Source organism: Nomia melanderi, chromosome 11 (genome assembly GCF_051020985.1).
Source record: "Nomia melanderi isolate GNS246 chromosome 11, iyNomMela1, whole genome shotgun sequence".
NCBI lineage: Eukaryota > Metazoa > Arthropoda > Insecta > Hymenoptera > Halictidae > Nomia > Nomia melanderi.
Genome location: NC_135009.1, coordinates 1,954,369 through 1,979,459, shown reverse-complemented (window position 1 = coordinate 1,979,459; position 25,091 = coordinate 1,954,369). Strand labels below are relative to the sequence as shown.

Sequence of the window (25,091 nt, the reverse complement as noted above, 5' to 3'; positions counted from 1 at the left end):
GATGGGAAACACAGTTAATCAAAAAAGGGATGATTCTATAAATTTTTGATTTCTGTGACATTAGCTTGGTTGTTAAAATTAAAAAATAGATGTATGGAGGTTTTATAAACATTTAAATGCATGTCACTTTAACAATAGATTTAATTTTTTTTCGCTTCTTCTTAATCATTCCATCTTACCTCGCCTTTCTTACTTGGTTTTGCTTAGTCAGGTCATTTAATGTTTTACAATTTTTTTATATTTCATACTTCATATACTTTCATATTCATACATATTTATTCTTAGAAGTTTTCTCGCAATAGTCGCCTTCAGTCATTTTAATTTAATATAACATGCAATTTCATGCGTTCGTAAGTTGAAGATATATATGTAGCCTTCAGTTTTTGTAACTTGTCACAATAACAATTTTATAGTGAATAATGAAGTAATTCTTTCTTTTTATCTTCATTAAATGGTTTCATTCTATATTTCTTTTACCAAACCATTTTACAAGCCGAGAAATCGTGTTGAATTTTCACTAATCATTTCACAAACTCAAAATAGTATGATCTCTAATTTTCTTATTTTCTTATGCAATTTTGTAACATTCTAAACATTATACGATGTTCCTTAATATTCAAATACTTTGTATAATATAAAATGCAAAGTGTGAAAGTAAAAATGAAAATGAGGTATTACATTTTATTTGCTAGATTTATACTGTATTTATAGTTATCTAACTCTTTGCACTTAACCAGATAATTCGCGATATTTCCGTTCCTTTATTAAACTAGTGCTATAAACTCAAGTTATAAACATTTCTTTGCTCTTTTTCATCATTGTACGTTAAATGGTACATTTATATACCTTTGCAGACTTTTTAAAAAATTATTAGAAGGTATTTCGGATCACAATCTCGATATAAGCATTTGTTTTTCGTATATGATACATCATTGACCGAAATTAATAAATTTTTAATTGTTAGTAATTTAACAATAAAGTTCAAGTCCTAATTCTGTTATTTTTAAAGCCTATCACATTTTAGCATAAAAATTTATATATATATATGTCTTCGTAAAGTTGATCCCATTTATGACGAAATATTTTTAAAGTTTTTAAATATTTCTTACCATTTTTATGACTCCGTGTTAACTTCATGCATTACTATGTTATACATGCATACTGCAATTGAACTAGTGTTCTTTTTAAGAGTAAATATAAAGTTGTTATACATGTATTTATATATATCGCATTAGATATATGCCAATCTGTTTCTGCATATATAAGTCTTTACATTTTCCTTTCCAGGAGATTACATATTTTCAGGAATAAACAAAACAATAAGAAAGTATGAGTATAATAAGAAACGCATTTAGAAACCTATTGTCGGCATAAATTCATAAAATACTGCATTATTTGAGAGTTATTGGAATTTTATGTACATATGTATAACACATTTCATATCTTTTACGTCAGAAAAAATATATGGACGTTGACTGAATAATTTTATTTTCTCTGCTATTCTGTTATCTTTTTACGTACGAACTAGATGAAATTAATTGGCATATCTCATCCATCAATAAGCACTCTCTGACTCTGACTCAGTGGCATTCGAAATGTTACGTATATTTTTTAAACATGACGCTTAAACAATTTGTTATTATTAGATTTTATCCGTTAAAAACACTCATTGGTATATGCAAATTGTACGCAGAGTTGGACAACATACAGAATATTTGAAAAAATGTTGTAGTATTTATATAGTGTATAGGGCATACTGCAACTTGTAAGTAGAAAACCTGTAATGAACATTGTTGTTATTATTATTTATATATACTAGACTTATTATTGTTTTTATGATAACTAAAAAATACGTTTTATATAGATCGATATATGATTTGGAACATTGAGATACATAATCAGACATTACATGCTGTTCTGATTTGACACGGATCAGAAATCTTTGAGAGTTCACAATTCTGTAAGAAAAAGATGCCAAGCATAAGTAAAAATAGAACGAGGACATGTGGTACAACTTCTACGCATATGGAGAAACGGACAGTACATTTATTACGATTGTGGACTAGATATTTTGTTGCTAATCATGCTTAGTAACCATCTCCGTTTTGGGGTAAATATTTTCAAGTTGCTTATGATTCATGTAAAGTTAGAAATCATTATCATGATAAATATTTACTTTCGAGAAACATTTCAGAATATGTACATGCAACGTGGAAACACATTATGTTGTTAGAAATGTTTACATATTAGAACTATATACGAAACGCGATACATTTCGTCATTATAGCGTTTACATGTTTTATATGAGCTTCGTTTTAAAACTAGAACAACCAAACGTTTACCACAATTGATATGTAATCCTTAAAAAAGTTGTAACAATTGATTTTGTTCGGTTTCTTCATATATTGATTATAATATTAAAGTGAAACTATTTATTTCTCAAATCATTTCGGATATTTAACGCTTTTAAGATATCAATAATTACGAAATAATAAAACTGAAATCCGTCATTTTAACGGGTACGGTTGTACTAGTGTTAAATCTTAAATCACTTCTCGGAAATAATCAATATTGTATTTATATTATATTATATTATGTTATATTATATGTACATACATACCATACATATGTAAGTATATATTACAGGACCTTTTTTGAACACCTTATGTAATCAAATTTTTAAGAACATAATTAGGAAAACAAACTTACGATAGGAAATGATTTTACCTAACAAATTCTGTTAAAAGCATTACATTTCGGGCATTTTGTATATTTGATAAGTCGTTTGTGCTTTATACAATTTTGTATTTTATTAATTTTCCATACGTGTATAATAGTGTGTAGCCTTCCGATTACATATTTAGTCTAATGACTAAAATGTAATTTCTAGTCGATCACATGTTACTATCATTGATCGAATAAACTGTATATATAGGAATTGTTCTTATTACAATTTTTTTGATACCTAAATCTCCAATGAATTCCCATGCAGGTAATCGATAGTGCAAAATCTGCATTTTGTTTCATGTTTAAAATTAAATCAGAACTGTCTTATATTTATTATGGTAAATACTTTTTCTGTGAATATATTTAAAAACATTTAAAAGCCTTTATAACAGTGACAATAATAACGATAACGACATCAATAGCAACAATAAGAATAATAATAATTAAATACATATTGCTGTAATGTAATATTAATTTACATAATCGATGTTGCGATTGAATTTGGTGTGTGCAAGATTTGCGCGTGTTTTGTAGTTTGTATGTCGTATATAATTCTGTTCGTTTCTTTTTTTCTCAATTTGATTTGTGGATTTTATATTTCTTTATTAAATGTGTAACAATTCACATTACACTTTGGTAATCCTGTCAATATGTTTCAGATTCGAATACTGTTTATATTCTTATCCAACGAAAGTTGAAAGTAATAATATTTATCGCATAGATTATAGTTTTTAGAGTAATAATACCTACCGTAACTTCAGTTACATGTAATCCGGAAGAAGGGGAAAGTATGTACAGAAGTACTCTGCTGTTCCTCAAGTATGGCGTAATCTTAAGAGATGAAAAAGTGAAATTGCTGTTATGGTGCTACATTTGCGAGCGAGAGAGATACCTGGAGAAAAGAGATATCAGCGCATCATGATTATGTACGCAAGATTCTGTCGGCCAACGGTTTTTTCGCATAAATTTTTATCATAAGTATCGAAGTATTTTCACATTTTAGTTTCCTCTTTACTTCACTTATTTCATACCTGCTCTGCAGGCTTCTTCTGTGTCTGTTTTGTTCTTTACGACGTAAATTTTTGCGACTAAGTTGTGGAACTTCAGTTCACAAATTGCCGTAGACCTTGTGTTCTTTAAAAATCTAATGAGTTAAACTTGAAGGCGCTTTCTGCTTAGCATTCGTGAAAAATGTAGCGCATTTAGAGACCTAACGTAGTTCTGCAAAAATACAAATTTGTAATCAAGCAAACGGTATTTTGTATATTTTATATGTACTCTTTAAGAGTCCTATTTTATATATGTGCTATAAGCACTAAACATACCGCGACCGGCCAAATGACCTGTTTTAAAATTTGATTAAAAACTTTCCATTCAACTCTATCCCAATTCTTATATTATCTTATTAATCAGTTTTTCAATTCTTCGCTTTCTTTTGCTTTTGTTTTTACTCAGAAAAGTGTATCGCCTGATTTGTTTACTCTTATTTTATAACCAATTACTTGACTGGTTACGATAAGAATAGGTATATACAAAGTTCTGGTACGTTTAGTGTTAAGATAAAATATTACTCACACTTCTAAATGTGCAAAGTTAGAAAAATCACTTGAATTAAATAATTTTCATACCACGTCTATTAGAGACAATACTATGTCTATTTTAGGAAGGATAGATAGTAAAATTACACAATAATTTATGTTGCACATAATATGGCATGCACATAGTAATGTAAATGAAACAGCAGAATGTTCAATATTTGCACACATTAGGTTTTAATTATATATTATAATACCACAAACTGTATAATACATCACGCTAAATCCACAATATCTTACTTTGTATCTCTTCTTAATTTATCATATCCTCGTTAATTATTTGAAATTTAGTTTAAAATTTAATTAATTTCCAAACAGTTAGTTCCACGAAATATAACGTATGCATATGCATCTTGTTCTTGTGTTTTTATGTATAAAATAATTTCTAAAAATATAGTTTCATAGGAGAATTTTAGGTGAAAGTGATTGTAAGGTTACATGCTCTATACTATTATAAGTAAATCATTTTTAAAAAATTTTTCAAAATTATTAAATAAACGATAAAAATAACAATGAAAATGTCTTGCGTTTTTTCATAAATAACAGGATTATGAAACGACTATAAAAAATGTTATGTAAGTATACAAAATTACCTACAGCATTTGTTAAACAACTATTAACTTGTTTAATGAAGTATTACATTTCTTATACCACATAAAAGCATTCAGAAAGAAAAATGTTTGACATAATAGTTTTTAAAATTATATAAGTCTGAACAAACGTATTTGCACTAAAATAGGCAGACAGACCAAAATGGTCAATGCTATACACAACACATATGGTACACGTCAATTTTTGTAAGAAAATATTTTTAAGAGACACACGGTCACGGATAGCTGTACACATTATAAAGCAGCAAAAACGTAAAGAATCGATATTAAAATATATAAAAATTAATAAAAACTTGAATACAACTGAATATATTATTTAAAAAATCAATACAGTTTATAAGTAAAATATAACTGAAATCTCCAATGACACGTAATGTGTTAAATATATTTGTTCCGGCACGGTTTATTTGGGTGCAACACAGCCGTCAATGCAAGTAGATTTATGGTATGGACAATTATGCTCGCTCATTTCTAACACAATATAATTAACATTTGGAAGCATTTTATTGATAGCTGCATTTTACCATCTGATGTCATAACTGACCAGCAGTTGACATACCATAAAAAAACGACAGCTCAACCACTTAAACCCCGAGCGCGCAGCCACCGGTACCTTTGCAGGTCAGAAGGGACAACGTACCCCTTACCACCACAAGTAATGTGGGCGTAGGCAAAAACACTGTCATCGGCAACACCCCGATCGTTCGGCTTTCCGATTTGATACTAAGGACACCGCCCTACACTATTTTTATATATATAGAGTTACAGATTCACGATAAGGCAGACAGACATGTAGTCAACTACAAATCACGCAGTACTCACTGGACAAACACACATATCAACTTTGTACACACATACACACTTCTTTCACTCATTGCCAATCAACAAATACAGTCCACTTTCAACCGAGAAAAAGAAGAGGCCTTTTTTCATCCCAACTATTTCACACAAAGTTAATTCGGCGTGTGAAAGTGTTACGCAACGGACACTAACATTGCCTGGACAACGTGCACGAACAATATTCATACGTAATAAAGTATTAAACACATTCATATCGTAGAGATTCAGCAATGAAAATTCTATAAAATGTAAAAACATTTACTCTTACATTTATCAGAAATTATATACATGTAATTTTGACTGTTTGTAGCCTTGTGTGAGATGTAATATTGTTCCTATCTAGTATTGTTATTCTCTTTATGCACTTAGTATACCTAGAACAGAAAGAAAACAGCATTCTTTGTACTCTCTATATAAAAATCCGTCGTGACATACCGGTTTGTTACTGTTAATCTCGAACCATCATTATCTTCAAGGTATTGCAAGCCGAACCACTTTTTCAAATTCCAAATCAGATCTTTATGGACGACAGCGCGCACTGTATCCGGTATCTTGAACGGTACCATTAATTAGAACACTCCGGCAGCCATTCGATTTTATAGATCCAATGATCTTGGTATTATTTGTTATTCAGTTTGAAGAAGTGGTTTCGCTTGTGATGCTTCAAAAACAATGAGGATTTGAAGTGGAAGTGTATCAAACTGGTTCACAGTACAGACAGTAAAGAATGGCAATTTCGCTGGAGTATAATACACATATAGATATACGTGAGAAATTCCGTTGAATACTTTAATGATTAATAGACAGCTTAACAATCTTCGTATTTACTGATTAACATTAGAACTAATGAGCATTTATTAGGGTTCATATGTAATCCTTATATAGATTGTGACAATACATTTTTACGATTTTTTCAGATATTCGTTACAGTATTTAGGCGAAAATATGTATTTTCAAAATTATTTCGGATATTGAGTACTTTCAAAGTATCAATAATTGCAAAATAAGAAAACTAAAATTCGCCATTTTGATGGGTACGGTAATTCTAGAAGGCAGTTTTAGAAAAAACATGCAGAGAATGTTGTGAAGAATAAAGCTGGCCATAAGCCGAAACATTTCGACACTATTAAGCGTATATAATCCATTCTTTATTGATCTTTAAGGTGAGGAGAAGTAGATAACGCCGTACAAGTAAAAAATAGGTTGAAAATATTCGATAACATAGACATTAATGCTAAAGGAGCTCGGAGAGCATTATGAAAAGCCAGTATGAAGGATAGAGCCAAAGTTAAAAAACCGCCCTTAACACAACGGCACATGACGTTTTATTACGTTTAAAATTTGTCAAACACTGCGAGAGCTTTTCTTTATAAGACTAGAAACGCGTAGATTGGTCAGATGAAACTAAAATATATTAGATTTGGGTCTGATGGAAAAGAATAGATCTGGAAAAAACAAAATGAAAAGTTAAGCCGGCGACTTGTTCGTCCTACAATAAAATTTGGAGGAGGAAATATTATGATATGGGGCTATATGACTGCCTTAGGTGTAGGTCTTGCTTATCGTATAGATGAGAAGATGACGGCAAAGGATTATGTAAATATTTTAACCGTTTGAGTGCTTAGGAGCGCTATAGCACTCTTCTTGTGTTGTGCCAGAATTGCGGAGAGCGCGATAGCGCTTCTGTTTATCAGTGGCAATTATAATTCTTTTACTGTATTTTTCAAGAAATAAATCAAAATAAATTTAATTGAATAAATGTTATTTTTTGATATTCTTTTTTGTAATAACAGAATATTTGTGATCTAATTAGATAACTACTCCTATCAATTTTGTTCATTCACATCCAATCATTTCCGCATTTTTAGTATATATCCACAAAATTTGTTTAGCACTCAAACGTTTAAACACCGCCTTGATAATTTGTATGCAAAAACGGCAAGTAAACATAAAGGTCACCATTTTTTTCAACACGATAACGATTCGAAATATACGGCTCGGATTATCAAATCATGGATCCAAAGTAAAGGTTTCAATGTTTTAAAATGGTTACTTCAGTCACTAGACCTAAACCCAATCGAAAATTTTTGGAGCGAATTAAAGAAAGACATTGCCGATTTCCAAGAGACAAATTCCAAGGTGTCTTTATTATGGGAAAATGTTTTGAAAATGTGAAATCAAATTACAACTGAACAGTATAAAAAAACTCGTTGAAAGTATGTCCAGAAGAATTCAAGCTGTTATTGACGCCAAAAGCGGATATACAATATATAGAAACTATTTGATGCTAAATCACGTTACTGGTCAAATTCGGTATTATGTTTATTGTTTAATTATTGTCCTAATAAATAATATTTCCGATATGTTCTGTATCTTTTTTATTAAGGTAACGAATTATTGATCAAATGCATTTCCAAACTTACATAATTAGTAACTATACTTTGATTGAATACAATGTATAAGAAAGTAAAGTATCTGATCAATTTCGTGACTCACTGTATAAGGCTCTGGGAAATTCAATTTAAATAGTGTATTACATACCATATACTATATGCCCCTCATGTTAACTTCATCGGCCTTGGGTTTAACAGTGCATAGGAGCAAAGAGACTCTTCCATTCATGACGAAAGAGAAAATTATGCTGATTGAATTAAATATAACCGTCAAAGTTCTCTATAACTGATAACGAATATCTTAATACCAAACAATTTTGTCTATAGAATCACAAAAATATCATATCAACTTCCTCCCGCTTCACAAGTTATTATTCTTAAAGCGTACCAGTTACAGAAACTGCGACCCATATTGCTTAATAATAATATGATCGAAATTATAAGACAATAAAGTCCATTAAAGTTTCAAATAATGTTAAAATATTATCAACGGTTAGATTGGACGTAAGAACTATAGTAAGTGGGGAGCCATAAACAATGAAAAAAATCATCTAAAGATTGATTCGTTTTTGTTGCATTTTATAGAAAACCGCAAAATGGAAACAGAAAATATTCGTTTTTTTAATTACACATTTATATTTATTTATAGACATGGGAAAATATATAGTACCTACCTTCGCTAACCCAATCATCTAATATGACAATAGATTTGTTTATGTGGAGAAATTTACAGCAGATAGTTAATTTGATACCAATAGACTCAAGACAGTAACTGAGAGTAATATTTCTTTTTTCATGATTTTCTCCAAAATGGAGCAAAAAGAAGCAAATGTCTAAAAGATTTTTTAGTTGCATTATCGATTTCTTATATATTTCCGAAGTTTGATGGTAACATTAATGACACCATAGGGGTACATACCATCTTTTCTCGGTTATATCTGAAAATAAGAGTAACATTTACACTTCAGAAAATTCTCAATAGTTTCAAATTTTTTAATCATTTTTCATTACTTTTATTCTTAAATTCATTATATTGTTTTATTTATATGACATATAATGCAAATTTTTTCCTTATTACATTTTTTAATTAGTTTCAAAACATTCTGACGGTATAGAATTTTATAAAATGATATTAAATTTTTTATGCATGCTTCGTTAATTATATACTAAGTGCACGTGTATATATGCTTATGAGCAATTACAGAAACTATCACTGTTTGAGTCAGGTATATTTGCAATTTAAATGATCTCGTAATGTATTAAATACTTTGATGTTATTTGTATATTCTATTTTTATACTTGTTTATTATATTATTATATTATTAAAATCTTTGAAAACTACAACAATTTTGTTTTATGTACCATATAAAATGTCATAATAATCGTTGTTCATATATGTAAGTACATGTATAAATTTATCTGTAGATATATGTAAATGATGGATTATGTAACTGGAATCACTTAAACGTCTTGAATATTTATGAGTGCACGAAAGAAAGTGCTAAGAATATTGTGAACTGGTTTAAACACACTTCGAAGTGTAGAAATAGGAATAAATATACATTTCCATATGATTTATATCAGTAATGATTGTACTTATTTATTAGGAAATATAATTATTTATGTATATACAGAAAATCCTAAGTCGAGACAATTGGATTTGTGTTAGTGAATCATAATCTGTAATACTCTGATGATAAATGAATACAGTATGATAACTGAAAAGAATCTGTGCAAAAAATGCTTCAATATTAATGAAATTCATTGGCAGTCATTAATAGGCATGATCCCTGCTTATTACACAATAATGCATGAGCGAACAAATTGCGAATCACCTTAGTAAAATTAGCTGAATCATAATACGAAATCTTACCAGGCCGCCATACCTGCCAGACTTTCCCCAGAACATCAATATTTCTTTTACCATTAAGAGCAGCTTACGTATTCAAGAAACGGTAATCAGTGTTCGATAAATTTGTGAAATCAGAGAATATTAATTCTTAATAAAAATGAAATGTATCCTTTGATGTCCTACTCTAAGACATCCATTAACACGTTCAGTGCCGCACGATTTCCCATAGCAAAATACACAAAATGAAAAAAATATAATATCAAATTATTTCATCACATCGTTTCATTATTATTGCACGTTTATCTTACCAAATGTCATCGCAGTAGGTAATATTATATATAATATAAAGATTTTTACAAATAATCATCGTTTAATTGACTGAATTATAGTAATTCGGTTTGGACGGATATAATAAAGTTTAATAGTACGTATTGTATTATGTATATATATATATAAAATTTAATGCTTTTTTTTATTTCTTACTTCAAGCATTTATATAAATTGCATAAATATAAGATGTATTACACATTTTTTGAAATTTTAATTGTTTCTAAAATTGCATCATTTTACGTAAAAAACAGCAATTGTTAATAAATTCTTTACGATTATTTGTGTTATAAAATCTTAAATACCGATGGCATAGTTTAATAATTTAATTATGAGAAGAGAAACGAAAGACAGTAAACATAAAGTATTAAACTGTCATAATGTGAAATATTAGTTTCATGAAAATCAAAACATTAATTTGTATAAAATAAACACAAACGACATACATATATTCATAAATCATTTCCTTTCTTCCAACAAATTTTCACTTTAAGGTTAAATCATTCGTGATCAGAATTTGTTAAAAAGACGGTTTCTAAGAACAAATTCTTTTGGTTGACATATTGAAAGATTAGAAAAGAAAAAATGTTTCGAAGATAAGAAATTAATACTATGAATAAATCAATATAAGTTTTAATTTGTACATAACTTCAATTTTTATTTGATTTAAAGACAATTTTACCTTCTCGCCTAGGTATTTATTGAGTTACATGCCTGATGTGCAGTTAGTCTCGAATGGGTTAAAAGTTTATATATGTTCTTTTTGATTACGTAAACACATTTTTGCATTCACAATGTAAGCAATTTGTTAGTTTCTAATACGGTTTGAATTAAGTATCATGTATTTCTATATCAATACCATTTACTCTTACCTGTTTTTTATATGAATTTGCAGTTACACAATCGAAAGAATGTTTACAGCTTTCGAAATTATACAATTTGGCAACAAGGGGAAGGAAAAGAGAAACAGAAAAGATATTCTTCGTTCTCTGTAACGTAATAAGTAATAAAAGATATTTTTGATAGTTAGACACATGTATAGATTGATCGTTTTCAAATGAAATTGAGATATTGCTATTACAAATATGTTTGTCTTCTCTGTGTTTTTATATAGATAGGTATCCGATTTAATGGACGTACTAAAAAATAAACGAGAACCGGTAAACACGTATTAGTAGAATCGAATTTACGCGCTGTTGGTACGTGTCATTTATCTGTATCGTTAATCTTTTGCCTGACGATTTCTCTCGCACTTGTTTTGTCGTTAACTACTTTTTCATTAACAATTTACTATAAAAGAAAACGTATTACGTTTATAACAGATAAGTCTTCATTCTGATTGTTAATATCGATAACAGAAATATAGTATTTCATATCGACATATTAGATGAAATGAATAATACTGTTATTTTTGACAGTAAGGGTTGGGACAAAGAAAGCCAGATTTATTATGACAATTATTCGTTTTATTTAATGTGGAAAATATTTTCATTCCTATTAGAACCAGATATAGCGGCAATGGTCATCATGCGTAACTAAAGTGTTATTGTAAAAAGGAATATAAACATTTATTTGTTAAATCTAGATGTTAAGAAAATCATTTGACAATTTTTAATGAACATTTTTGTTTATAGTATTAACCTCTTGCATTATGTAAGTGAAAATATTAATTTTCAGTGATTTTTAATATCGTTTATTTGCAACGATTGTAACGAATTATAAGTAAAAGGACAAATACAAATGATAAGAAGTTAATGCCATGTTGAAAATTGGAGGCATCTACCAACGTTAATGCAATAAATTGTTAGTTTTTATGATAACCAATTTAATTCAGGTAAAAGAGTGTCGGGGTTGGGTCGGTGGATGCTGCAGCGTATCTCTATCGTGCCTTTATCGAAACATTATTATTTTTAAAAACCTTATTTTTTATGTTTTCCCGAAAACTGGTTAACCACTGATACCAGATTAATTACCGGTGCCTTTACCTAATATACTAATTGGAACCTCAATTCATTGCTAACAAGAAAATCACACGAACTTTTTCCGGTACCTAATAGATACATGCAATACTATTCTTTGTTTTTAATATACGTAGAAATAATAACTTCAACAATCATGTTCACTATTTTAATTGATTATTTTCTACTATGAACAGTATCTACATATATGTGTAATAGATGTATTATTATGTCCTCAATTCTCATTGAGGATTTAACTCTCTACTATAACAGCAAAGAGTAATTGATCAGGGATCAGTTTCACATTATTGTTGGTTATATTTTCTTTTTGTCATCAATTGCAATAGCACTCGAATTCCTATACAATCATCAGATACATATTAATTATTCATTTAAAAATCTATTCATTGTGATCACTATTCTAGCACAGATAGTTAAACTGTTTTGTTTACAGAATTTTATATACCTGAAAAGGTTAGATATATTTATGTGATTCACCTTATTCCGGTACATAAATGACAACGAATTTCAGTCAATTATGAATATAATAAAATACGACATTTGCATCATAAATGACATCTATTTGTATAAAAAAAATGTATATATCCTTCTGTAGGATTCTAATAGAATACACTTTTCTCGAAATTATTTTTCAAGGAAAATTATTTAAAAATCAAATTCTATAAAATACCACACATCAGCGAATTAATTACCGATAACAAGAGTTGTAAGTGTTATCAATAAAATCGTTTTCTTCACCTCCTTTTACTTTTACATTATGTTTTCGACGTCAAATGCAACGTGATAAGGAAAACAGTGATATATTGTTCTATATGTTACCATACAGTGATATATTGCTCTATTAAAATTACCAATTTGCATTGACCGACTCTTTTAAACATTTAGCTTTTAAAATATAAAATTAAGAAAGACCTCAATTTTAAGTCCATAGATATAGAAGTATATTCAGTTTCAGTCTTGAAAATTGATTGAGTTCACACACGACATTTTTTAAATTAACTACTTAATAATTATTCATAATATGCAATTTGTAAGGTTATATTGAACATGTCGAAACAAAGTGTTAATATTGATATAATATTAGGGTTAAGATATTAAATTTTACAAACTGGCTGGAACTAATAATTTAAAAATTCTTTAAAAAAATGAAATTATTAAACAAGGAAATGTACAATGTAGAATGCAATTTATGGTTTGAAAGTTTGCCAATAAATTCTCACTCTGCTGTATCAAGTGAAAAGGTAGCTCGATGCAATTTCATATTTTGTCTAATAACGTTTTACTCATAGTAATTCATGTATGAACTTATATATCTGTTTGAGTCCCATCGATTTTCGCAAATCCCACTCGAAAAATACTTCTTTCGTTTCAATTCAGAAATTGAATGACGCTTTTCTATTTTTACAAAAATAAATTTTAAATAGCGCAATCGTTACATTTTTCCAGTTCTAAGCGTGTAATAACAAAAATAAGAATGAATAATCAGAAGGAAAACAAATAAATAAATAAGATAGACTGGCACTTTTAGGCAGTGTAATGGCGAAGCGCGATCGCGCCGCTTGGGATTCCAGCGGATATACAGGAAACCAGGAACACTCGGTGCATGTATAAAATTCTTTATTATAAAATTATACCAACAGAGAAGCAATTATTTTTATGAACTGAATTTTACTGAATTTCTTAAAATTTGAAAAATAAATTTCATTCTATAATGAGAAAAATCGTCAGATTTTATTTTCATTTTTATTGCATTTTATACAGAAGAAGATTTCTATATGCTATTTGCAATGGTAACTCAAACTGATAAGCTGTTACAAATGTTATATCATTATCATGCTGAAGATACTTCAACTTGGATAAACTGCGAACTTCCGTGGTGTAAAGACGGAAGACAAGTATCCTAATAAAGTAAAGTTGGCGTCGACTAAAGTTTCGAGAGATAGGTAGTTAAATGATGGAATTCTGATCAAACACGAATTTACTATCAAACTAGCTTCAAAGGTGTTGGGGGATTCTTGGCAGGTTGGCTGATCCTATTTAGTAGATAGTAGCACTGACAACGTAATCATTTAACAAAGTGTTGTAATTCAAAATCTTGTTCAAAGGACAAAGTCTTTACGTGTATACCGAACTCAAATTACTTGTACAAATTATTAAGTTAGTTGCGCAAATTAATATTTCTAGTTGAAATTAATTAGTGAATGAAGACTGCACTGCTTTAAGTAGGGCGAAATTTAAAGGTATGCAATTTTTATAAAATATCACATTCTTAGTGGACATTGTAGAAATGATTCATCTAAATTATTTTAATGAATTATTCTAAAATATTTTAAAAATATTCTTACTTTTAAAAATAATTAAAATATTTGCAAACATCCCTAATTGCTATTATCATTCATGAAAGATACTTCATATCGAAATGCTTATTTTACATCTGTAATAACATTTATCTATATGTATGGACGTATGTATATCGAAATGCATCAATAATATTAAATTGTTAGTTTTTGTGACAAAAACATCTTATACGTGTATATAGTTTCAATATGAATTATTTAACATTTTCAATTTCTAATGTAGATATCAGTTGAAACTACTTATTGAGTTTCATTATTCAATATCATTAATGATATTGAAATTACTGATTCTTAAAGCAATTTTCAGGAATATATTTGATTTTATTTGATTTCATGGGTTTAACTCACACGAAGAAAAAAGTAGATTCCAATTTTTAAAAAATATTATAACTGCCGAATGTATGTGTACTATTGCACGTACGAAAAATCCGTTTGTGAATATACGCAAGATATTATACTATTCATTTTTGTCCTGTAGCAGTTTTTTAACTTCAACCAGAAAAAAGATGGACTTGTAACAGTTGCATGAATCACCCTGTATACATAAGTATATATTGGTTAGGTCATTATTTCTGTAACGCCATAAAAATCCATTAAAATTTAAGTATCTTAAAAATGATCTTTGCAACTTATATGTATATAAACTTGTCTTTTACTCTCGTTTTAATCAATTAATGAGCTCGCTGTACAAAAACGCGCATATTTGTTGATTTTACGAGGTCGATAAAAAGCAGTTACATTCAAACAACCTTGAATTATATTCATATTCGATTGTTCTTTGACAATAAGATTGAGCAACTGCCGATTTGAAGTGTAGTACCCGTGGCGTGTTATTGGCACGTGCATACTTTCAATAAATTCGTTGGTCATCATCTGAGCGATCAATGGCGTTCAGTTATCCTGTTCTTTCCATCTATCCCCCCCCCCCCCCCACCCCCGCCCGTAAATTAATGGGCAGATAGTGGATCGCGTATTAAATTCTTTAATGAAGCACAAGTCATCGGTTGATTGCCAGCCAATAATACGCCCAGCACACTTTTTTGCTAATCGACAGAACTTCCCAAAGGATATCGTGAATAGTGTGCGATTCCAAGTAAACAGTTTAGTAGGCGGAAAATTGAAAAATCTTAATGGTTTAATGAATTTGATTATTAAGCCGGATGTTGTGTAATTAAAAAATAACGGTACATCATAAGTTCCATTGAATTATTTTATTTGTGAACATCCACATGTTAATGTAATACGCGATTTGCCAAGAATTTGTGATTGTTGGATTTTTTAATAACATATTTAAATAGTAAACTGATAAACTGACGAACACAACGCTTTATGGAGCCATACTCCATGTCCTTTCAAATCCTTCTATGCATTTTCCTAACTCTATTTTCGTTCACTTATCATGACATATGCGATTGACAATAATATTTTGTTATTGTTTCCAGAAAAATTGATGTTCGTTAATTTAGATTTTGAAGATTATAGATTTCAAAATAGACAATTAGAACACATATCCGTGTAATTTCATCAACCAAAACTGATTTAAACATTTACGAAATAATGTTAATAAATTAAATCTGTGTCAAATTGGCGCGTTCCGTAAATCTAGCGTTAATACAGTATTTGTTTATTTCACAAGAAATGTATTACTTGCGAATGCAAATGTATCATTTAAGAAACTACTGTCACAATATATTATTTTGTTTCTCATATATCAGTATGTTATTAACAATATACAGTGTATGAGATACATAACGTCGCCTTTAAATGAAGTTCTGAAATCAGTTCAATAAAGGAAATTCATTAAATAAACTGATATTAAATAAATTTCAAAAGTATAGTTGAATTTTTTGCACACTAAGTTTAGACATTTGATGTTACATTTACATTTTTAACGTGTTTCTACATAAATCGTAGGTAAGGGACATAAATCTGTTTTTACTGCTTTGTAGGAATTCTCGCACAGGAAATTGGACACTTAAATAATTGGTAACACCTGCCGACAGATGCCAGAGGTTTAACTTTGTTCTATCTCCCACAAAACATTCGAAACTCTATGTTCCTATGACGAAATGATTGTAAACATATTTAATTTATTGATGCTTAAGCATTCTGACAATTAATAAGAATTGTGTCACATATATATATAAGGACAATTCATTTATTACAATAAAGTATCGTTTGTTATCAACTAACGTTCTTTTCATACTTCATACATGAATATTTAGGCTTACTCTGTAAATTACGCGTTATATTTATATTCTCTTATAATATAGTGAGAATTTGTAACTGTTTCTTTTATCATTATTTTTTATCTGGAAAATATGTACATGAGATTAACATACATAGGTAATTACAGCTATATTAATTAAACATAATATTAGGAACTAAAACTTATTTATAGGCAACATTTTAGTATAATGCTTTTAAATATCGATACAGTAGAAATGAGTTAGTTTTACAGAAAAATAATAATTACATTTCAAAGATGTTCACCTTTCTTGATACGTTTTACATTTTGGGAAAGGAAAAGTTAATTTCTGTGTCATCTTATAAAAAGCTGAAGTATTTAAGTTTTTATGACACCGTGGAAATTTTAAAAATTGAACTATATTATTACATTTATTTATCAGAGGTTTTATTTTCATTCGTATTTCATTCATTAATCATGTAAAAATTAGAACAATAACATTGAAATTTATTTTCTCAACTGTTCCCTTGACATTAGAAAATCGCTCGCTTGAACGGGTAACGTTTATCTTGTTGACGTTATAAAATGTTAGTGTATTATAAACTAAACGTTAATTATAGATCTAAAGATAGGCATGTCATATACGAGCATATACTTTTAGAATTTTTGATACAGTAATTTTTAGCACTGAAAGTTACTCACGCGCGTAATACACCACTAATTATTAGTTCGACATCTGACATTTTGATTAATGGTTCTATTAGATATCGGACAAGAAAATTGAAAATACCATAAACAGTTATAAATGTCTACACGAATATCTGTACAGTATTAGAAATTTTTTTAATGTATATATATATATTATAGGATATAGTATTTGATTCGGCGTTAAGACTTGTCTTAGGAACTGAATTTAATTCAGCTAGTTTTTGAAATTTGTAACAAACATACATTTCATTACTTTCATCTATAAAATGTTATACAGATTAATAATTGAGTCTAATAGCTTCGTTTTATTATGAATTGAATTGTAACTATAAAATGAATTTTTATTTATATAAAAAAATTTAATTGATGAAGTATTATTCAATCAATGTTATGTCCCAATACGGAAAAAATAAGAATAAGTGAATAACAGTCTGTGTAATTTCGAGATGTGCATATGGCGATGATAAGAAAATACTTCTGAGATTTATAGATGACCTTCATTCAGCAAAAAAGAAATGTGCCTTTTTGAACAGTAGAATTGAATTATTCTTATAAGCGATTATAGAGGTATTTTGTTACATTTTGTTAATGTTTAGTGGCGTCAAACAGCAACTGCGCAGTTAGAAAACAAATAAATATGATATTTGTGTAGTGAAAGCTCTAAAATTTATGACTTACAAGGAAATTAGTACAAGTATTTCAAATAATATGAAAGAATTAACCAAATTAATTATAGAAATTCACTAAGAAACACCATTAATTAACATTAGGTTAATAATTAAGGAGCTCGTCAGTGTGACGCGTATTGAATTTTATAAACACTATTTAATATATGTTTACGTTGACTTTGATCGATACAATTATATCAATATGTATTTCAGTTATCTACTTTTAAATCTCTAACTTCCAAAATCCGAATGAACGAACGTAACTTTGTCTACATACAGTAGAATAAACCACAGTGTTTAACTTTAATTAAATATTGTTAGGCATAATAAGATTAGGTAACAAGAATAATGAATAAGATGCTTTATATTATGTGTCCAAAATTTTGATCATTCACATTATTGTATTTATGTGTACCTACACATGGTAATAAATGATTTAAATTAATTTTTTTCTTGAAAACCATTTGAAGGTACTAATGATCTTGATCGTTTTATTACATAGATGTTAACTTGAAAGAAACCGCAATTACCTTAAAATGAAATTTAAAGTGGTTCCGAAAGGACCTCATCATCATCAGATGTACATTTAAAAACCATATGAACTCCTTTCAGCAATATTTTCTTACCTTCAAAATAATAATCGAAACAAATTTAATGTCCAACTAAAGCGAGAAAGCTAGTATATTTTTAGTCCGATTTTCGCACACATTTCGATGAGAATTCACTTTCTACGGCTTTTTCAACAATATCTTTCTCTTCTTCCGTGAGAGCATTCTTATCCAAGAAATCAGCCACGTTTGACGCATGTGTCTCTAACAATCGTTTTCTCTTTTCTCTAGCGCGACTGAGATTAATTATCTCCAATTCATTTTCCTTCTTAGCTTGCTCTCTCATTCTAGCGATTTCATCCTCTCGTGCTTTACGCCGTTTCTCGATCATCCGAGCCAAATCGTCTCGATACTGTAACTGCATTCTTCGCTTAGCCTCTCTGGTGAGTTTCTCAGTTTTCTCGTCCTCCATAATTTTCTTCATGATTTCTTCCGCGAATGCTCTATCTTGCTCCACAAAGCGCAGTTTACATTGTTCCGTGAAAGCGATCTGCTCCTCCAAATCAGCTGCCAACTGTTTCCTCATCGTTTTCCTCTGGACGACTTCTTCTTCTTGGATCAACAACTCAAGCTTCACATCTGCGGTTATTATGTCGTCGATCAACCTCAACCTCTCTTCTTTTTGGGAGTTCAAATTTGTTAATATCTCTGCTATTTTACGGATAGCTTGCTCCCTATTGCGCATCTGTTCCTCGTGAAGTTTTCTCGCTTTAACCGCTCGCCGATCAATTTCTCGCAAATATTCCTCGTCCTCTAAAAGTTTCTTCATTTCAGTCTCCATTTCCTCTTGGCTGCGGATCACTTTCATTTCCTGGAGAATAAAATTTTCTCGTCTCAGGCTCTCGGCCATTTCGCTTTTCATCTCCATCTCATTCAATTTCTCACGTCGCTCCCGTATCCTGTCAACCTCGGTTAAGATTTCTCTTTCCCTACGAGCCTCTTCTATCATCGCGCATTTTTCCTCCTGTTTTCGCGTTATCTGCTCCGTCAGCTGTCGCCTGTAATCTTCGGATTTCCGGAGATTGTCGAATTTTAGGCGTAGATCATCTTCCACGACCGCATGTTCCTCTAACTGCATCATTTTCGCAGCTTGCTGTCTCTGCACTTTTTCGATGTATCGCTCGGTTTCTTTTTCTATAAGCTGTGTTCTTAATTCTTTTGCTATATACGCTCTTCGCAATTCCGCTTCGAGCTCCGCTATTTCGTCGTAGGATTCCCGATTCCGACTATTTCGTCGAAAATTCGCAATGTAATCTTTTACTTCAGTAGATTCTGTCAGTTCTTTTTCATTTTTCGATCGTTCCTCCATTATTTACGCTAATTTAGTACTAAAACTACCAGATGGGTCAAAATGACCCACTCCTGATTTCTTTTTTTCGTAATTATTAGAAAGATAACAGATGTTTCTTTAAGAAATTATGAAAGAAATTGATTTAGCAACACGCAAACGGAACTATAAATCAATTAAACTCTCAATAGATGCACTCTTAAAGTTTCTATAGAGGAATTTCAAAAAGTCAATTTAACTGCTTTGTAATTTTGGTGTTAATGCCTTACTCGATGTTAGATTATCTTATTGTTTAAAATTCATTAAAAGAAGGAAAGAGTTCTGTACTAATTATAGATCTACGTTTACTTTAAAGCATAATGATTAATAACAAAGACATAATACGTAACTCAAATTTAAAAGAATGGAACAATATTTATGCTTTCTAAATTCCGTTTAAACTTCGTCATGAGTTCGATTAAATATTCTATGGTTGGCGTTAATATGGTGTAAATTTTCTTACGTGTTACAAGTAAATAAGCCTTTCTTAGAAAAAATTATAATGCTTGAGACAGTTATTTTTCTTTACAAATGTCCGTAGATTTATTGTTAAAACAATTACAAAAGTAATCAAGAATAATATAGTATCGTTGTCGTTAGCCGAAATCTTTCATTTCATTGTATCATCAAATACTAAACTGTTCAATGTAAATTCTACTTTTAAGAAACGTGTTGCTTAATGAAATTAGAAAGTGTGCTTGTCTTGTGTTCCTGGTTAATTGGAGTAGTTCAACTACTTTCTTTATAATTGTATGAAATTATATGTTGCATTGTTTTCTCATTAATCGCATGTTCCTCAGACATTCTTCGTTTCCAGTCACATCACGCTTATACACGATGACCGATTAATGCGTGGACCGATTTAATATTGCGCAATTTTCTGGGTAACGTGGCGGAGTACGTGAGAGGCAGTCGAGTCTGCAACAGAAAATTTGTTCACGCTGCGCAATGCGAACGGTCGAATAATGCATTTGCGTTTCGCGGGTTACGCGGTGGCCTGGGTATTTCGCGTAAAATTAATGTTGGATTAACGGTACGTTCGATTCGGTTTTCCTTGCGGAACTTTATTGCACTTTGAGAATGTTCGCACGGTAAATCGGACCACGATGAACCTTACCATGCGAATATTCACCTCAAACTATCTCATATTATGCTAATTAGCAATTTGACAGTGTCAATCAGGTACTTCTGAGTACACTTTTTAAAGTGCCTAAATGGTCCTGTTCAGTTACGTTTTATATCATGAAGCATTTTTGAAAACTATTACAAATGATGTTTGCAGCATTAAAAAATTATTAATGTAAATTAAAGTGAACAAGATGAAACATTTTCTTTAATACAAGAACTCTCAGACTGGCAAAATGGCCAATTTTGAAAATCAATATTTTTCATGTTTACATATACTTTAATGACTGTCCCATAGATAGGTAAAATGGTACTCCCGTAATTTGTATAAGAAATTACGTCTAAAACATTTTAAATATTTGAGAATTCTAGTGTCAAATTAGATTCTTTAAAGGAACAATATAAACTATTATTTATATGTGTTTATAGATCAGGAAAGATGTCATCTAAACTAAAAGGATGTCGCGTAAAATACTCCTAATAAATTGCTCAAGTTAAGTGCTAGAACAATTTCGTATAGGTGTTTTTATACCGCTTGTTACTTGTATAGCAAAGGTGGAACAGACGCGATTAGGTGTTTCGTTAAGGTGGGAAATTACCGTTTAGTGGGGAAAGATAAATTACTTTAACCTCTGTATTTACGGTGTTACGTTAAGTAAATGCAACAGTTCTGCCAGTTTTGAATAATGGTACTTAGAAAGTATCTTTTAAGTACTTATAGTTATAGATAGTTATGTATTTACATATATATGTAGTTTGTTCATTGTGACCGCTCTATGTTATAAAATAACGTCAATATTGAGAATAATTCCGAGGATACAGTGGTTTAGGTTACTACAATAGAAAATTTTGTTCAGTTATGTTACTGTAAAATTAAGGATACTATTTTGAATTATAGGAATCCTTTCTATCTTCGTTGTTAACTACGAGAAATGTAATTACAATGTGTTGGAACCTGTCGAAGAAATATGGAAACATATGATAAATATGGTAAACTGTGTAAGTCCACTTTTGATTCTTCTTTCAATAATTACTGCGCTGCAAGGTTAACTATGTCGTAGCGAAAAATGAACACCTTTCTATTCGTTAAGAAAAATCGTTAATTCTAAGTTCTTACTATTATTAAAATTCATACAGAGCACTATTAAACTATCAAAAATATTGTATCCGATTTATTGACATCTACTTCTGGAGATAAAAGATTTTAACAATCAATCAATCAATCAGAAAATTTAACCGTCAAAAATTTAGGAGAAACCCGTAGTATCATCGGTATATTATTGGACACAAGTAGCCCACAGCTAATGTGGTAGTTGTGTTCTGATAGAAGCTTGCGTAGTATAAAACCGTATTATAAGAGACCAAAAATAGAAACTGATACTGTTACCGAACGAAGTTATATTCAAAACACATATACTCTTTTATTTTATCTGTGTAGTAATCTATATTTATTATTATTTAATTGTTTTATACAGTATTTTTAACTAGATATTAATTTCTACTATAAATGATAAAAATAATAATAATAATTAGAATCCCTCTGATATCAATTTAGTTCATTACTCATGCTGAACCAAATTCGTGTTACTTTGTATTACTCGAAGAGATAGAATATTTATACTATTATTACAATAACATTACTGCTAATACTGATTTCTTTGACATGGTTTGGAAAAAAATTTTATTTGAATCTGTAGAAGTCAGTCATTCAAAAAAAGTGTGTCAAATCGTTAATTTCACGTATCCTGGCGCTGCACTTGTAAACGTAGTTAACATTTCATGAATATGTCATCGAAGAAATTTATGATCCCGTAATGGTTTACAACTAATAAGTGTAATGGTATCGTGAAAACCTATGTTACTGTTTCACTTCTTTTACTTACAAAAATGCGTACATGTAAATACGTATAATCGTATAGATATAAAATTGATAACAAACACGAACTCAAGAAATACATTTACATTTTGATACGTTTATGAGCTCGAAAAGATAATTCTCATTAATAGTGTATTAATAATGTAATGATTTTCTAATATAAAATGCATATGCATATGGAAAAAACGATAGATGTGATGGTATATCATTAACAAGAAGATCTCTAGCTTTAAGATATAATTGCACGCAATCTGTCTTCCGTACTTTCTGAGAAGGTGTGAGATTTAACTCACTCGTGTCTCGACTGACTTTGATATATACGTTCTACAATTACGGCTTTCTTGTACCCAGGAAACAGATGCTCTCTCAGTTGCAGTAAGTTGCGATTTATCCAAATGACCGTTCTAGATATCTCTCGACAAACTATGGCTATAAAATACAATGTACAAATATTATAAATGTATTGAATGTTTGGAATATCATTTACATATTAACATGGTATAACTATGTAAAAAATGGAATATAGAAACACTGATTTGCTTATTCTTAAACTCTTGTTTTTGTCAAAGAATTTAAAATTGTATCCTATCTGTTCTTCGATAAATGGAATAGCTTATATAATATATTGTACAGAATATAAGAAATATTTTTCAGAATAAATGTTAATAAAAAGACGTTCATTTCGACCAAATTTTTATTAATTTAAACTTTGCGTGCTGTAAAATAATTTTTCCTTTCAAACTAAGAGGAATATAAATTGTGAAAGTCAATATATAGAATATCCATATACACTTCGTATGAATCAGCAATAAAAATACTAATACAAATGGGTTACAATGGGTGGAAACGTCAATATTTTAAAAATAGCGAATATAGATGAAAGTATTGCTTAGAGTAATTAAGAAATCTTATGAAACTTACTTAAATTTATTGTTTCGTTTAAAATATAAATAAAGAATTGTATATCATAAGTTTTTATAAATGTTTTTATACTACAAAACTGTCAATAATATATATCATTTGATACAATTTTGCCATGATCGTAAAAAACATGCACATATCGAGTGAAAAAACTGCTTTGAAAAATTGCGACTGTTACGTATTTAAATTGAAATTAAATTAAATTGTTAAATCTTAGATATATTTTCCACCTTCCAATCGAATGGTACTACCGTTCCGTAGTCTAAAATTACTTTCACTGAAGTTTTCGACGTATACTATTATTTTAAGATTAAAAGAATATAGTACTGTCACTGTTACAACTACCGTTCAAACGTTATATAAATTTTTCAGTAAAAACTCAGTGCACGTTTATCATGGAAAATTCAAATTCATACTTACTAAACGTTCAGCGTAAGTTCCTCTAACAATATAAATCGTTTTAGAGTATCACAGAACTCATAAACAACACAAGACCGCTTACAATTAACGATTAACGAACGTTCGACATGCATTTTTGAAAGCTGAAAGGATAACGCAACCTACTGTTACGTTACACTTGGTTCGAATCAGTCACGAATACTTATTTCTAGTATTCCGTTTCAACGAAAACCTTCATCGGTTCGTTTCACCGGTCGGTAATTGCTTTACCTTCGCAAGTAATCTTTTCCTGTGAATTCCATTAATGCAGCGGATACATAACTTACATCAGTACTACGCTCGTGGAAACGCGTGTTTGCAATTGTATCAGATGCATATAAAACACCGCATAATCATATGACGTTGAATCAGTATTAAGTTTAACGATCAGAATATTATAAGAAGACAGTAAAAACCTTCGATAACGATGTTACTCTTCGCTCGTTCCTGTCGCGCATTTTCACATGGAGCTTGTTTACATATATAATTGAAAGCGATCAGAGGTCACGTTGCACGCGTGCGCGGTACTACTCTAGGATGAAAACAAAGTG

At 29.8% G+C, this 25,091-nt stretch overlaps 2 protein-coding genes across 6 annotated transcripts in view; both read right to left on the bottom strand.

Moving 5' to 3' along the window:
- Positions 1–25,091, bottom strand: part of sprt (PDZ domain-containing protein sprite) — a 133,553-nt gene that overhangs the window by 108,073 nt on the left and 389 nt on the right. The window lies entirely within an intron of this gene.
- On the bottom strand, positions 15,917–25,043 carry LOC116435233 (uncharacterized). 5 transcript variants are annotated; one of them, XM_031994617.2, is made up of 3 exons: positions 24,523–24,749; positions 23,475–23,610; positions 15,917–21,098 (listed from the first exon to the last, which is right to left on the bottom strand). In XM_031994617.2, the coding sequence occupies exon 3, from the start codon at positions 20,160–20,162 to the stop codon at positions 18,933–18,935; it is 1,230 nt and encodes a 409-aa protein (XP_031850477.2). In that variant the 5' UTR covers positions 20,163–21,098; positions 23,475–23,610; positions 24,523–24,749; the 3' UTR covers positions 15,917–18,932. The 5 variants fall into 5 exon arrangements, with proteins under 5 accessions (XP_031850477.2, XP_031850480.2, XP_031850479.2 ...); XM_031994620.2 differs by lacking the exons at positions 23,475–23,610; positions 24,523–24,749 and adding an exon at positions 24,957–25,043; XM_031994619.2 differs by lacking the exons at positions 23,475–23,610; positions 24,523–24,749 and adding an exon at positions 24,828–24,967.